Raw genomic sequence first — 16,644 nt, 5'->3', positions numbered from 1 at the left:
TTTCTAGGTGTATATATTATATTAATGGGTTGAATTGTGTTCCCCCAAAATATATGTTGAAGTCCTAACCCCCAGTTCCTCAGAATGTGACTTTATTTAGAAATAGGGTAGTTGCAGATGTAATTTAAGATGAGGTCATACCAAAGAAGGGCAGGGCCTTAACCCAAAATAACTGATGTCCTTATAAGAAGGAGAAATTTGACCACAGACTCAAACACCAGGAAGATGATGTGAAGGGAGACACACAGGAAGATGGCCATCTGAAGAGGCAGGTAGAGATTGGAGTGATGCTGCCATGAGCCAAGGAACACACAGCGCTACCAAAAGCCAAAAGAGGCAAGAACTGGTTTCCACCCCTCTCCCCCAACTTCCCCAACCCCAGGGGCTTCAGAGGGAGCGTGGCCCTTAAAGGTATTATACTTCCCTACAATCTGAAAAACAACAACAAAAAAGAAAGGACCAAGAGCACTTTGATTTTGGACTTCTGACCTCCAGATCTGAGAAAGAACACATTTCAGGTGTTTTAAACCACACGGTTTGTGGTACTTTGTTGTGACAGCCCTAGGAAACTGAAACAGAGATGATCCTGTCTAACTCTAAATTGTAAACTGGGCTAGAATGTAGGCATCTTGCTGGAGGATGCTGTCTCCAGGAAAGGGGCTTTCTCTCTCCAGATAAAGGGCTTTCTCTGTGGTGCATATGTGCCATCCCTAAGCGAGACATTTGGAGGTGCCTGATGCCCTGAAAATCCTCACTCCTTTGCTCACTCAAGGCACTGAAACTGATTCCACCTGCTCTTAGGGAGTCATGGTTCTGCTTTTATCCTGAAAGCTTCATGTTTCTCCTTCCTTAGCACAGAATATCTTGGGTATTGGGAGGAATTTGGTGCTACTCTTGACTCTGGGAAAATTTGTAAAGTAAACCAAAGATTTTTTTAGTGATCCTCAGGCCTTCTTAAATGTTTCAGACTTCTCTTAAGATGAAGATTTCTTAACTTGCAATGTATAGATAACTTTTAGAAGCAAACATGAAACCCTGCAGATTGTCTGAAATAGTCTGTGAGTATGGATACTTTCCTGGGTAAAGATTTCTTAGTTTTGATTAATTCTTAAAGGTATTATACTTCCCTACAACCTGAAAAACAACAACAAAAAAGAAAGGACCAAGAGTTTGGGCCATAGTGGTCAGGTTTTGTGCCCAGGGAACAAGGCACCCAGGGGTGGGGGTGGATTGTAGTAGGAAGGCAAGAGTTTGGATTTAGAGATGTGGCACTGGAGGTGACAATGGGCCATTCAGATGAGGATGTTCAGTAGGTAGTTGCAGCCATGGTGGTGGCAAGCAAGGGCACACACCCAGATTTGGAATTCATTAGTGCAGAGGTGGGAAATGAATGCATGAAAGCAGATAAGCTTTCAGAGCTGATGACTGAACCTGAACTAGGAAAGGCTGATCCTAAGTCTTGGGGAGCATCCACACTGAGGGAGCAAGGGGAGGAAGAGGTGGCATTAGAGGGAAAGTAGGAAGGGCGGTGAGCGTGGTGAAAGAACTAGGAAAACAACTCAGGCAAAAAGTAGCAGGAGAGAATCCTCCTCGAATGACCAAATCTGCAAAATGAAATGGAGATGTTAAAGGAAATGGTGAAGGACATAAAAGGAAGGTTTTGGTCTGGAGATCACCGATGGAGCAGCACTAGGTTCATCTGGAAAAGTTGTAAGGGTTTCTTTGTTCATGTCTGCATTCTCTGGGGATGACTGCACTTCTGCTCTGTGCCAGATGCCACGCTAGGTGCTGGGGCACAATAAGTAAGACACAATCCCATCTTTCAGATGGGATTTCTGGGCTCTCACTGGGCATGGATTTCCAGGAGTAAACTATGACATGAAGTCTGAATAGTGTCCAGAGAGGGTGCACAGGGTAAGTGGTTGATATACCCAGAACAGCTGAAGCCAAATGAACGAGAGATGGGCTTGCTTTCAGGAAGTACAACTGGTGGGACCAAGAATCTTTAAGCATGAACCTGCCTGTACTCCGTTGCATTATAAAACCGACTTAAGCATTTCAAAATCACATGGGCACACACACACACCAACAATGCCTTGGACAAAAACCATTTTTGTTACAGAGATTTAGTAGGTGATGGTATAGTATTTATATACAGACAAAAACAGAAACAAATACAACATATGCCTTACTTTCTCTTGTAGTGTCTCTGTCTTTTAAAGATTGAAATTTCTGCTATCTAAACAGGTTTACTCCTGGGAGCTTCTATTTTATAATGGTTTTTTATTTATTTATTTTTTTTTCTTGAGATGAAGTCTTGCTGTGTCCCCCAGGCTGGAGTACAGTGGTGCAATCATGGCTCACTACAACCTCAACCTCCTGGGCTAAATCAATCCTCCTGCCTCAGCCTCCCAAGTAGCTGGAATCAAAAGTGCATGCCACCAGAACTGGCTAATTTTTAAAATTTGTCTGTAGAGATGGGGTCTCACTATATTGCCCAGGCTGGTCTTGATCTCCCAGGCTCGAGGAATCATCTTGCCTTTGCCTCCCAAAGTGCTGGGACTACAGGTGTGAGCCACCACACTTGGCCTAGAATGTTCTTTTTTTTTGGACCTCAACATGCTAATCTTGTTACACATGAATATTATTAAGCTATTAAGAATTTTGAAATTAACCACATCAGTGATTTATTCAGTAACAGCAGTTACGAGAAGGGAATGGATAGTGCTGGCTGGGAGCCACACTTACGTGGAGTGAGGCCCCTTCTCTACCATTCATGAGTTTGGTAGTCACAAGTGAGTTACTTAAATTTTTGAACCTGTATCCACATCTATAAGGGTGATTTAATCATGTTTACCTGACAGAGTTATTGGAATACATAATGCATGAAAAGTACCTGGCATATAGTAGGCGCTATGTTACTACAATGATTACTATTGATAATAAACAATTTGTCTGAGATTATATTTGCAAATCAGGCCAAAATTAATAACTTAGAAAATACTCAAACAATTTCTGCAAAGAATTCACTGCTATTAAGGAGCCCAGCAGCAATTTAAGAACATGAACTTAAGGTCTTGGCAAATTATATACTGCCATCAGCTACATTACAGACAGCATCCCATAGGTAAATGAGCAACTTACAGTTGACATCTTTGAAATTTAGACAGACAAGGAGGGTAGAAAAAAAGTAGTTTCTGCATCATATGCCGCTTGAATTACCCTGAAGAGGAAATCAAATTATTTACTTGAAAATTTGTCAATGTTGTATTATACTTCCAGAGTCTTGAAATTCCTACACAGAACTCCGATTTTGAAATCTACTAAGATACTGACACCAGGGCAACAGCACATGGCTGTACAGGTTGTCCACTGCATAACTCCAGGGGGTGTCAATCACATGGACTGTGATGAGAAAGGCACCCCTAGAGTGCAGTGCACCCCTGTACAATCAAATCCAGCAGCCCTATCTGAGAGGCTTGAAAACTTTCCTGATGAACATGGAGAACATGCAATTCAACAAATATTTATTGAGCATCTGTTATGTATGAGACACTGTTCTAGGTTCTAGGAATACAAGAGTGATCACAACAGACATAGTCCCTATCCACATACAGCTTATGTTCTAGCAGAGTGGAGGAGGGAGACAGATAATCAACCAATAAACAAGTAAGCATCTCTCATATCAAATGCTGGTGTTAGGGGGAGCAGTAAAGCCAGGTGAGAAGGAAATGGGATCCCAGCAATGGCAGCATTACTATTTGAAATAAGTTGGCAGAAAGGGTTCATTCACAAGTTGACATTTTTAATCAGAAACCTTAAGGAAACCAGGAAACGTGCTCTTTGTGTGGCTGAGGCAAGAGTATTCCAAACAGAGGAAAGAGCAAGTGCAGACGCCCTAAGGCAAAGCCTGCTTGGCATATTCAGGGGAGAGCAAAGATGCGTGGCTGGAGTGGGTTGGAGGGAGTGGTGGCGATAGAAATGAAGTCAGGTGGCGGGAGGGGGAAGCAGATCTCGTAGGGCCTAGGCAGCCTTTGCAGTGTTGCTCTTTACTCTGAGTGTGGTGAGAAGCCACTGGAAGATCCTGAACAGAGCAGTGACATCATCTGATGCAGGTGTTAAAAAGGATCTCACTGTACTTGAAATGAATTTTTATTACAAAAGATTATGTCTAAATTTCTAAAAATTGTCTAAACAATTTTCCCCCATACTCTGAGTGTTTTCAACCAAAATTAGCAATCCTATTTTTAAAATTGTGTCCCTTTTTAAAGCTGAGTGTGAATTCAAATGTTTAAGCAAATAAATACTTCCTGAAAGTGGTAAATACTGACACTTTTAGTCTTAATAAGCATTAAAGTTAATTTATGCACTCCCTTCTTGATGTTCAATTTGCCAAATGGTTCAGATTAATTCCTATCAATCACAGGAAAAAGAATCTGGAAACAAAAATCTCAAACATTTTAGCTGTGAGGGAAAGCGTTTCATGGATCGTAAAAGCATCAGAAACACGGTTAACGTGGTCAAGGCCCCTGCTCCAAGGGAAATGATTGCTCATAAAACAGTTTGCATTTTGTCAAGTTAACCTAACTTGTGGAACACAGCATTCTGGAATGTGACCTGGCCTTCCAGAAAAATCATTAAACAATGTCTACTGTTCATAATAATACTGAACTTCCAAAAAAATCACAGCCACTTGTATGCTCAGTGTTTTACATAAAATGCAACGAGGTATGTGAATAATGCACAAATTTCACAGTAAGAACTGTACTATATTTTCCAAAATGTCTTCTACAAATGCATTTATATATGTATAATTCTCATGCCAAAGAACTTAGCAAATCACTTTCCACCAATAAATTTAGTACATACTTACGGAAAAGTTTACTCGTATTTGTAAATAACATATAACAACAATAAAAAAAGATTCAGATTGACTTGTCCCCATACTGATGGGCCAACATAGATTCCTTTCGCAGTTACAAAGAAATTGTCCACAGTGTTTGCACAAAATATCTTGTAATAAATAACAAAAATATTGTGTCCCCCAAATCTTTTTTCTTGTCATGACTAATTTGTATAATTGAGGTACTATCATTCACACAGTTAATTCTTAAAAGTTTGGACTTGTTAAGAATTGGGCACAAGATCTTGCCTTTAAAGCTGGTCATCAAAATCAGTGACTATCCTGGGCTACTTTATTATGAAGGGAAAGAAACTAATATTGCCAGGTCCTAACTTGTTCGGTCCTGGACTAACCATGTGGGATGACACAGGTCAGGCAGTTTTTGAAGTAACCATATGAAGTGGGAATTATATCAATTTTATATAAGAGAAAACTGAAGCCAACAAGGTAAAATAACTCGTCCCAAGTAATGAAGCTTGCCTAGGTCCCAGCCAGGCTTAGTCAAGCCCTGGTCCTTCTGATTTCAAAGCCCTTGCTGCTTCTCTGTATTGCACACTGGTTCTCTCTGTTGCACACTGAGCAACATTGTCTTTTTTAAATCTATTATGAAACAAATTTAAACAGCTTCATAATTATCATTGTCATTATTTTTCTTTTTAGCTACTATTTTTTGGTCTGTCCTGTGGAAACAGCTTGCAATCCTCACAAGAACCTCGTAAGGTGAATATGCCAGCGTGTTGCTACAGACCGTGCTTACTTCAGCCAATTTCTCTGCTGAATATCCTCCTTTTACTGATGAGGAAACCAAGTCAAGAAGTCATAAATGACACACCCAAGGCTGGGAAGTGGTTGAGCAGGTATTTAGACTCAGGTCTATTTTACTCCTGTGCCTGTGGGCCGTTTTCACATTCTTTTCAGTTGGACAGTTTTAAAAATGTGTAATGTTGCACTCAAATTAAATAACCTGAAATTTTACAATTCTGAAAGGGAACTGATAACTTGAGGCACTATGTAACTATGCTTCAACACCTCAAAAAGGCTCCACCAGGCACTTCTGAAAATGATTTTTAAAGCCCTTTTTTACTTGAATGCTGTTCAACATTCTCACAACTTGGCTCATGTTTTTATGCTGAACAAATGATTCATGACCCTTTATTCTGGGGGCTGGATTCCTTGAATCCAAAGTGATGTGATGAATAACAAGGATCTAGGCGTTGTTGCCCAGTTGATAGTCACAAAATACTTGGCCTTAATAAGTCAGGAATTATTTTCCCCATATTTCTCGAATTACATTAAAGAATATAAGGTTTTTAAAAATCTGGCAAAAATTGTGATGTTTAATATTAAATACCCAATTGGAGAAGGTTTGGATTAATAAGATGGAAAAATTGGGGATGACCTGAAAAATTAATTTATCATCACTGACCTGTTTTCATATCTTGAAGCTTTTATGATCTAGTTTTAAATCTACACTGCCCTTTTTTTTTTTTTTTTTTTTTTGAGACAGTCTCGCTCTATCACCCAGGCTGGAGTGCAGTGGGGTAATCTTGGCTCACTGCAACCTCTGCCTCCTGGGTTCAAGCGATTCTCCTGCCTCAGCCTCTCAAGTAGCTGGATTACAGGCATGCACCACCATGCCCTGCTAATTTTTTGTATTTTTAATAGAGATAGGGTTTCACCATGCTGGCCAGGCTGGTCTCAAACCCCTGATCTCGTGATCCGCCCACTTCAGCCTCCCAGAGTGCTGGGATTAAAGGTGTGAGCCACCATGCCCGGCCTACACTACTTTTTCATAGTGAATGTTTCTATTGCTGATAATCGTAGAGGCAAATACAGACTCGTTTTACTTTTTTGACTAAGGCAAAATAAATAGTAACATATAACCATGCTTGTACTGTTATAGTTTATATGAATTGTGATTTATCCATCTATTCATTTCCATTTTAGGCAAAACAATTCATCATTTTAAAGTCTAGTCTAATAAACCTTTTATGATAAAAAGGAATAAAATAGGAGTAGGTATTGATGTAGATTACAGCTCTAATTTGTCAAAATTTTACCCTTAAAAGACTTTTGTTGGGTCAGAAATACATTTTCCTGCTTTGAGTGTATTGACAAAATTTCCCTTTAAGATATATTAAAACTTAAACATAAGTTTGAAGTCTTACAAAATTATAAATTTTGACTTATGTCATATGAGACATAATTTTTTACTTAAGACAAAATTATCCCAAAGGACAACTCAGTCTCTTTAACACCCAAGAATAGGCTAGGGTCACTATTTTGTAAACTAACAGCTCTATAATTTCTCAAGTCATATGTCAAGAGCATTGATAAACAATTTTCTTAAATGTTTGGTAACCTTGCTGAAGTCTTGCAGAGATGTAAACACTGAGCTCTTTTAACCTATGCGCCTTATTTATTGCTCCTGAAAACAATATTATTATGCCTGTAGGACCACCCTAGACAATCTCAGATTCATAATGTTAGGGCTGAATACACCCCCCAGCATTAGGGGTTAACTCATGCCACTTCTAGATCTTTCATTAAATTCTCTCCATCCTCCTAACTCCACCCAACTCAGTATATGACTCAGATGCCTTGAATCTCCAAAAACATTTCTTGAAACAGTCTGTTGGAAACCAGCTTTCTTCTATGGACTCCATAGAAATGTTTTTGCTGTCTGTTCCTCCCACAAGGCATGTGTCCCCTTCTTGCATTGTAGATACTTGCTGATATGCTGAATTGTCCCTGCCAGACAGTAAGCTCATCAAGGGTGCCATCTGAATCACTTTAGTTTCTTTTGTCATATAACTCACATGAAGTAGATTCTCAAGTATTGAGTATTGAGTGTGTACTTAATAATTTCTGTTAGCCATGACACATTTTCAAAGAAGCGTTTTAGGAAGTACTCGGTCAAAGGAAAAAAAAAAAAAAAGAGCCATAAGAATAGAAAACTCTTCAAGAGCTAAGCCAGAATAACTGGCACTTAAAAGTGACACATTCAATTTCTTCACCTTTATATAACCTCCAGAAGATCAAATGTTGATAAAATATTTATCTTCAGTTGTCACAAGCCAGACTTTGATTTAAAACTCTTGGGTACATGAATGTCATGCCAGACCAGAAATACATCATCATGTATTTTTAATTTAAACATGGGTATGTAAAAAATTTATATATGCCTGATATGAAAAAATTTGAGTGAAAAATCTCCCAACAGTCACCACAAACAAGAAAATAGAATCTAAAAGCAATTTTTAAACTTCTGTAAAAGTGCAATGAAAAGCCTTCTGTTTGCAATTCCAATGTGGTATTGAAATGACACATAAAACGCATTCTCTTACCTTTAGGGAATCAAAGCAGGCAATTACTCTTCCATTTTCAACCTGACAACTTTTGGGGGGATGAGCAAATTTGCATTCTTCATCAGAGCGTGAGCATGTTCCTCTTTGAAACTGTCTGCAGACTTCTAATGTCAGCCATTTTGTATCTCTGACTGGGGCAACGTTCAAAGCCATGGTGATAAAGTAATTTGGGCTGTTTGTTTCTGTTAAATGATGAAATCAATCCAAGTTCTAATGATTCCAAAACTACTGTTGTGAAAACTCCCGCATGTAAGTCTGAAGGTGAGTGATAAATTGCTTAGTGAAGTCCAATCCAGGGAACAGGATGATGAGAGAGTGTATGGACAGGCAATCACTCATCAATCAATATTTCCCACTTGAAGATGGTGGGCCGCAATAAAAGCATGCTCAGTGTCATCTCTGGCTTTCAACGTCCGAGTCTCTTGACTGTTTTGCAGATACAGCTGTTATTAATAAAGTGACTTCAATATCATGGCACTCCTTGGGAGAATATTTAATGCTGACGCTCACAGCTATTGACGATGTTGGAAAATAAGACACTCAGATGTTCATATTTTAGCAGGATGTTTTTCTTTCCCCTTTTTAAATTCTGAAATTAAGCAATTGGCAAAGTCAGACAACTGAGGTATCTTCATCCACTCATAAGGTCAGGGTAAAGTGTACTTGACAGAAGAACAGGATGTGAATACAAAGAAAGCTCCCAAGCTGCAGTTTTCCAGCAAAAGTGACTTCACACAGGCACTTTTAAATGATAAACCTGCAAAACAGAAATGAAATATTAACCTTTACACAAACTCAATGGAATCACCACTTCAACGAACTATTGAACTCTTATCTAGAATTTGCAAAAGCCCAGTTTAGAGCTTTGAGCTTTGAGTATAGTGAGAAAAGTTATGCATTAAAGAAAAAAAAGAATATGCAACAGAAACCGTATTGCAGAATTGTCTAGGCAGCAGTCCAAAAGTTAGGAATGACTCAAACAGATGAGTGTGGCAGACACAATAATTAGGCCTTCTGAAACAATCCCATCTAATGTGCTTAATCGCCAAAACAGTGTATTAGGACTGTGGCTTCCAATTAATTTCACATTTAGGCCACTGATTTTATTGTTGGGAATGCTATAAACAATTATTTGGGATGTGTCCCTCCTATGTAATAAAGATATTGTCATTTTGGATGAAGTGTGGGCTCTTTCTTCTTTATGTTCTTCCTAGTTTACAGAGATGTGGACTTGGAGATGGGTAGGTAGGATCCTCTTGATATTTTTTCTCAGGTATCTTAATACTTCCTCTCCACCATGACTTACCTAATGTTTATCTTCCTATTTACACTGCAAGCATTCACAGGGCAAAGACTATTCTTTGTAGTTTTCATTTCTGTATTCCCAGTGCCTTAGTCTATGGCATATATTAGACCCTCAAGAAATATTTATTGACCAATTTAACTGATGACTAAATGGAGGAATGTAAATTAGTTTTAGTTGAGTTCAGTTTAGTTTTTAACTGAGTCATAATCTAAAAACGCTCTGTAGTATGGAATGCTGGAGTTAAAACACATGGCTACAACAAAAATATAGTCAGTAAGTTCAGATGTCTAAAATAAGCACCTTCAGTTTCTTTTAACTTTTTCAAGGGTTATGAAATCATTAAACATTAAATTCCAGTTACTGGGACAAGCATGAATAAAGGACTAAAGTCCAGAAGTTGATTATTTTCATAAATAGGATATGCCACAAATGACCTTACATACCTGCTGAGCCTTGATGTCTTTCTAAAAAATTTATACCTAAGAAGAACTTAATGAAGACTGGAAGTAGATTATTTTAAATTGGCAGGTACCAAATAAGTTCAGAGAGCAATAATTTTTTTTTTTTTTTGAAATGGAGTCTTTCTCTGTCACCCACACTGGACCCTGTCACCCAGGCTAGAGTGCAGTAGCATGAACTTGGCTCACTGCAACCTCTGCCTCCTGGGTTCAAGCAGTTCTTGTGCCTCAGCCTCCTGAGTAGCTGAGACTACAGGTGTCTGACACCACGCCTGGCTAATTTTTGTATTTTTAGTAGAGACAGGGTTTCATGGTTTCACCATGTTGACCAGGCTGGTTTCGAACTCTTGACCTCAGGTGATCCGCCCACCTCAACCTTCCAAAGTGCTGGGATTACAGGCGTGAGCCACCGTGCCCAGCCCAATAATTTTTAAGTGGTTCACAAGTGTTCCCTTAAAAAGTATGTCCCCAAATCAATTAAGTTTATTTAACTCTGGGTAAACCAAGCCAGACGAGCTTCCTTGCATTAGGGCTTTTTAAATTTTTTAATTTTTTTTCTTTTTTTTGAGACGGAGTTTCACTCTTGTTGCCCAGGCTGGAGTGCAGTGGTGTGATCTTGGGTCACTGCAACCTCTGCCTCCTGAGTTCAAGTGATTCTCCTGCCTCAGCTTCCCGAGTAGCTGGGATTACTGGTGCCCACCACCATGCCCAGATAATTTTTGTATTTTTAGTAGAGGTGGGGTTTCACCATGTTGGCCAGGCTGTTTTCAAACTCCTCACCTCAGGTGATCCACCCACCTTGGCCTCCCAAAATGTTGAGACAACAGACGTGAGCCACCGCGTCCGGCCTGCAATAGGGCTTTTCTTGGCTGCTGTGTCTGATGGGTCCCTTATAAGGGAGAAGCCTCAATGGTGTCTCAAGCTTATCTGATGATGGAACATTTATTTAAGCAGGACATCTCTTGGGACTGGTGGGAATTGCTACTTCATCCCAATAATTCTTTTACATTTTAATAAAAGTGTTTGCATGAGTTATAATTGCATGCGCATTTAAGGAAGTTGGCAATCTTGAAAGCTATGACACATAGCAAACTTCAATTATAAAATATTTGAGGGATCCAGGCAGGCTCCTGCATGTCTGTTTGGCAACGTTGCGTTCACAGAAGCTAATATCAGCTAGCTTAAGCTAGGGAGCTTAAGAAGATGAGTTTAATAACCAAATTTAATATGGGTTGGGTTTCATAGACCAGCCTGGACTTGTATCTTTATTACCTCAACCTGCACCTCTGGCTCCCATGGAGAACAAACGATGAGGAAAGCAAAGGACAAGGACATATTTCTGCCTGCATCAAGGGAGATGAGGCACCAATGACAAGGATATTTCAAATGATGGGCTGAACACACTTAGTGTTTGAAAAATATTATGTAGAGTCCCCAAGTCCTCAGTACCAGGCCCCAAGGTAGACACTCAACCTCAAAGGCAGCAGAGTCTCTCCCAAGGGCTCCCATGGAGGAAAAGAAAGAGGTAAACATAGGTACTGTTGCATAGATGGCAAGAATAATTACTCAGATGTTCCTAAAAGTTCTCCAGGAGCTATGCTTCCAATGCAGTTCAGTGAATGCTGTACATTTTTATTCATACTTATAGGTAAGAAGCCTTTTTCATTCCCCCTGGAAGAAATATATATTTTTTCCCCCTGGGAGAATTTCCATTTCAACTTACTATAAAAATCCCACCAGAATTCAGATGATCAGACTCTACCAAGATACACTTGCTTAAAATTAAGTATTTATTTGAATTGACAAAAATTGTATAGGATTATTATGTACAAATGATATTTTGAAATATGTAAGCATTGTGGAATAGCTAAATTGAGCTAATTAGCATATGCATACTTAGCATTTTTTAGTTGTGAGAACACTTAGAACCTCTAAGTGAGATCACACCCTATTTGTCTTTAAGATAAACTTGCTTTTAAAAGCAGGGATGGCTTGCCTTACACCTTATACAAAAATTAACTCAAGATGGATTAAAGACTTAAATTTAAAACCCAAACCATAAAAAACCCTAGAAGAAAACCTAGGCAATACCATTCAGGACATAGGCATACACAAAGACTTCATGACCAAAAGCAATTGCAACAAAAGCCAAAATTGATAAATGGGATCTAATTAAACTAAAGAGCTTCTGCACAGTGAAAGAAACTATCATCAGAGTGAACGGGCAACCTACAGAATGGGAGAAAATTTTTGCAACCCACCCATTTGACAAAGGTCTAATATCCAGAATTTACAAGGAACTTAAACAAATTTACAAGAAAAACACAAACAATCCCATCAAAAAGTGATATGAACATACAAAGGATATGAAAAGGGCAATGGATATGAACAGACACTTCTCAAAAGAAGACATTTAAACAACCAACAAACATGAAAAAAAGCTCAACATCACTGATCATCAGAGAAATGCAAATCAAAACCACAATGAGATACCATCTCATGCCAGTCAGAATGGTGATTATTAAAAAGTCAGGAAACAATAGATGCTGGCAAGGCTGTGGAGAAATAGGAATGCTTTTACACTGTTGGTGGGAATGTAAATTAGTTCAACCATTGTGGAAGACAGTATGGTGATTCCTCAAGGATCTAGAACCAGAAACACCATTTGACCCAACAATCTCATTACTGGGTATATATACCCAAAGGAATATAAATCATTCTACTGTAAAGACACATGCACACCTATGTTTATTGCAGCACTATTTACAATAGCAAAGACATGAAATCAACCCAAATGCCCATCAATAATAGGCTGGATAAAGAAAATGTGGTACATATACAACATGGAATACTATGCAGCGGAATGAGATCATGTCCTTTGCAGGGACATGGATAAAGCTGGAAGCTATCATCCTCATTAAATTAACACAGGAACAGAAAACCAAATACTGCATGTTCTCACTCATAAGTAGAAGTTAAACACTGAGGACACATGGACACAGAGAGGGGAACATCACATACGAGAGCCTGCTGGGGGTTTAGGGGTTGAGGGGAGGGAACTTAGAGGACGGGTCAATAGGTGCAGCAAACCACCATGGCACACGTATACCTATGTGACACACCTGCACATTCTGCACATGTATCCTGTTTTTTTTTTTTTTAGAAATAAATAAATAAATCTTAAAAAGTGGAGTAGGCTGGGTGCAGTGGCTCACGCCTGTCATCCCAGCACTTTGGGAGGCCAAGATGGGCAGATCACTTGAGGCCAGGAGTTTGATACCAGACTGGCCAACATGGCAAAACCTGTCTCTACTAAAAATACAAAAATTAGCCTGGCACACGCCTGTAATCCCAGCTACTTGGGAAGCTGAGGCATGAGAATTGCTTGAACCTAGGAGGTGGAGATTGCAGTGAGCTCGCGCCACTGCACTCCAGCCTGGGCAACACAGAGAGCCTCTGTCTCAAAAAAAAAAACAACAAAAAAACAAAAAAGAGCAGGTGTACCCAAGCTTTCTGATGGCCAGAGTCACTTGTACAGCAAAGATGTTTCAGAAGGAAAGAGATGTGCATTATATCACAGGTACAACATACTGTTATCATAGCCTCTCATGAATCCACTCTTTCTCCCAGCTTGTTCTCTGTTCCTTTCCAAAAAGCTATACGGCTACTGTTAGCATAGGCACCTGTACCAAGGAGTGGGTACAGGCAGGCAGATGTGGGGAAAAGAGAGAGAGCCACTTGAGCTAGGTTAGATGGTTCTACCAAAGAGAAGAGCAATGGAGGGTAAGGATGGGCTAGACCACGTTTCAGCATGGCCATCAAGGGATCGGACTGAGAGATATGCCAACATATAGATGTAATAGAATATTGGACTTACTAGCCTGCCAGTTGCTGAGAGGAAGGGGCATGTGTTAGACTGTGCTGTTCAAGGCAGAAATCACCAGCAACGTATCAATCAAGCACCTGAAATGTAGCTAGTGAAACTGAGAAACTAAATTTTAAATTTTTATTTATTCTTAATGAATTTAAATTTTAAAAACTCACCCTTGATTCAGTCATTGGAAAACTTTTTAGTGTGATTAGACCAAGTTGAGTATATAAATTTACTTTTTTAATTTTAAATTTTATGAAACCTACATACAGATGGAGTACTGCCAATGAAAATTTAGCATCCAAATTCAGATGTGCTCCAAGTAGAAAATACACACTGAATTCAAAAATACATGCCTTGTAAGAAAAAAAAGACTGTGAAAATATCTTATTAAGATTGTTTCATAGTTATTACATACTGAATTAATATTTTTAATATATTGGGTTAAATATTAAAATTGATCTCACCTGCTTCCTTTTCCCGCTCAAAAATTCATAATTATCTAAGTGGCTCACATTCTATTGCTACTGACGGTGCTGTCTCAAGGGCTTTTGCATTTCTTCTATTAGTCAACAGAACTTCCAGGAGTGATAGAAAGTCCTAAGAACTAGCTTCCAGCCTTCACTTTGCCAAGGTATCTTGTCACATAACCTTGGGCAAGTCAATTTCTTTGAGACCCACCTTCTTCATCTAAATGTTGATAATAGTTCCTGCCTGTATGTACATGGTTGCTGCCATGAAAGACAGATTATAGTGGAAATATAAAAGTATTCTATGATTTTTAAAAGTTACTATACCAATCTGTATTAACAAAATCTACTTTCAGGCTTCCTCTCTCTCTACGATAGTTCCATATGATGACCAGGATTAGACCTGGTGTAGATCTGCTCCAGCCACAGTCTGAGAGCAGGGAGGTGCCTAGAGATCAATGGTCTAACTGCATAGCGGTACCTGGACCTCTTATTTGGAGAAGGCTTCACTTCTCACACCGCCTTTATTTTGCAACCAAAGGGAGCCTCAGAGAGGTTTTTCCAAGTGTCACTACAAAAACCTTAAGCCCGCTTTCTTCCTCCAGCTGCTGTTCACCCAAAAGTGAAGGGAACACCTCTGGGGCCAACAGTCACCCTGGGTGGGAAGCAGGGTTGGAATACTCTGGTAGCACCAATGGGAGCCTGCTTCCCTGAGGGCAGGGTGGAAATGCAGCTGCTTTTCCATTCACAGTGCCCTGGATGAGCAGGGAAGAAGGGGTGGCATTTCAAGTTCATCTGTCCAGAGGGGCCCCTGTTAATAATGTCTGGAGAGGGCACCTCCAGACGTTTCACAATTTTGGAAATTAGGAAAATTTCCATCAAGATTCCATGTATAATGGCATTGCCCCATTATATGCAGGGCACCCTTAGCCTTTCCCAGAAGTTTCTAGGCTGCACTGGGAACAGGGTCTCTGCCCACATTATTTTCCAGTTTTGTGTAAGTCTCTCTCACTGGTGTGTTTTAGCTTCCATTTCTTTCACTTCTTTTGACTTTTTTGGTTTTATTTCCAATGTCCCAGACAATCCTACCCTAATTAGCTCCTTCCAGTGCAGAACCTAGGCAATGTTTGGGAGTAGTTGACCCCGATTATTTCTCTGGCAGGCCCTCTCCTTTTTCTCCTCAGGCATTTAGAAACTTCCTGCCTTTCTAAGCCACCTCCTGGAAAACGATATGAGCTTGCCAGGAAGGTTCAGCTGAGCCACCCTCTGGCAGGCCCTCCTCACCAGCCTGCATCCGGAACAGCGCCCCCTCCTTCGTCCTTTCCCTTTTGACACCCTCTCCTACAGCCCATCTTTAATACTGCCTGGTCATTATTTTTAAATAGGTATCATTATTCCTTAATTCACAAGAACTGTAAATACTGATTTCTCCATCTTCCTCCCCACAGTGTAAACTCCTACAGGGTTTGCCTCAGGTATCTGATAGACTTTGCCTATTATTTTTGAATCCCCAGAGTTCAGTTCAGTGCCTGGTATGCAGAATATACTGGACAAATGTTTGTTGAATGAGCTCCTGATCCTCCTCCAAGGAATATTTGCATTTTAATAAGAACCAAAGTCTAAGCTAAAGGAATAATGCTCTGAATGGGGAATTCCAGTATTATCTGTAGGAAAATTCCAGCAGATGCCACTGGCTTACCCTGCGGCTGCCAGGTAGGTTGAGGCTGGGAGCTGCCCCAGGGATGCACACCGTGAGCCTCAATGCCCAGATCTTTAGTCCAGTGGTTTTTAAAGTGTTGTGCCTGGGCCAGCAGCAGCAGCATCCACTGGGATCTTGTTAGGAATGCACACTCTCGGCCCGGCGCAGTGGCTCACACCTGTAATCCCAGCGCCTGGGAGGCCGAGGCAGATGGATCATTTGAAGTCAGGAGTTCCAGACCAGCCTGGAAAGCATGGTGAAACCCCATGTCTACAAAAAATAGAAAAAAATTTAGCTGGGTGTGCATGGTGGCACACGCCTGTAATCCCAGCTATTCAGGAGGCTGAGACATGAGAATCACTTGAACCCAGGAGGCAGAGGTTGCAGTGAGCCAAGATCGTGCCACTGCACTCCAGCCTGGATGACAAGAGCAACACTGTCTCAAAAAGAAGGAAGGAAGGAAGGAAGGAAGGAAGGAAGGAAGGAAGGAAGGAAGGAAGGAAGGAAGGAAGGAAGGAAGGAAAAAAGAAAAGCACACTCTTAGGCCCCACCACCAAGGTCCTGGATCA

At 40.1% G+C, this 16,644-nt stretch overlaps 1 protein-coding gene across 8 annotated transcripts in view; it reads right to left on the bottom strand.

Annotated features, from left to right (window-relative positions):
• MBNL2 (muscleblind like splicing regulator 2) overlaps positions 1-16,644 on the bottom strand; it is a 173,751-nt gene that overhangs the window by 111,487 nt on the left and 45,620 nt on the right. For all 8 annotated transcript variants that reach the window (XM_031001270.3, XM_031001266.3, XM_031001265.3 and 5 more), the window contains exon 2: positions 8,251-9,028. In XM_031001270.3, the coding sequence (XP_030857130.1) occupies positions 8,251-8,424 (174 nt within the window). In that variant the 5' untranslated portion in view covers positions 8,425-9,028. The remainder of the gene's footprint in view (positions 1-8,250; positions 9,029-16,644) is intronic.

Source organism: Gorilla gorilla, chromosome 14, assembly GCF_029281585.2.
Source record: "Gorilla gorilla gorilla isolate KB3781 chromosome 14, NHGRI_mGorGor1-v2.1_pri, whole genome shotgun sequence".
In the NCBI taxonomy this organism is placed as follows: domain Eukaryota; kingdom Metazoa; phylum Chordata; class Mammalia; order Primates; family Hominidae; genus Gorilla; species Gorilla gorilla.
The sequence above is the reverse complement of the archived record's forward strand: the minus strand, read 5'-3'. Positions and strand labels throughout refer to the sequence as shown.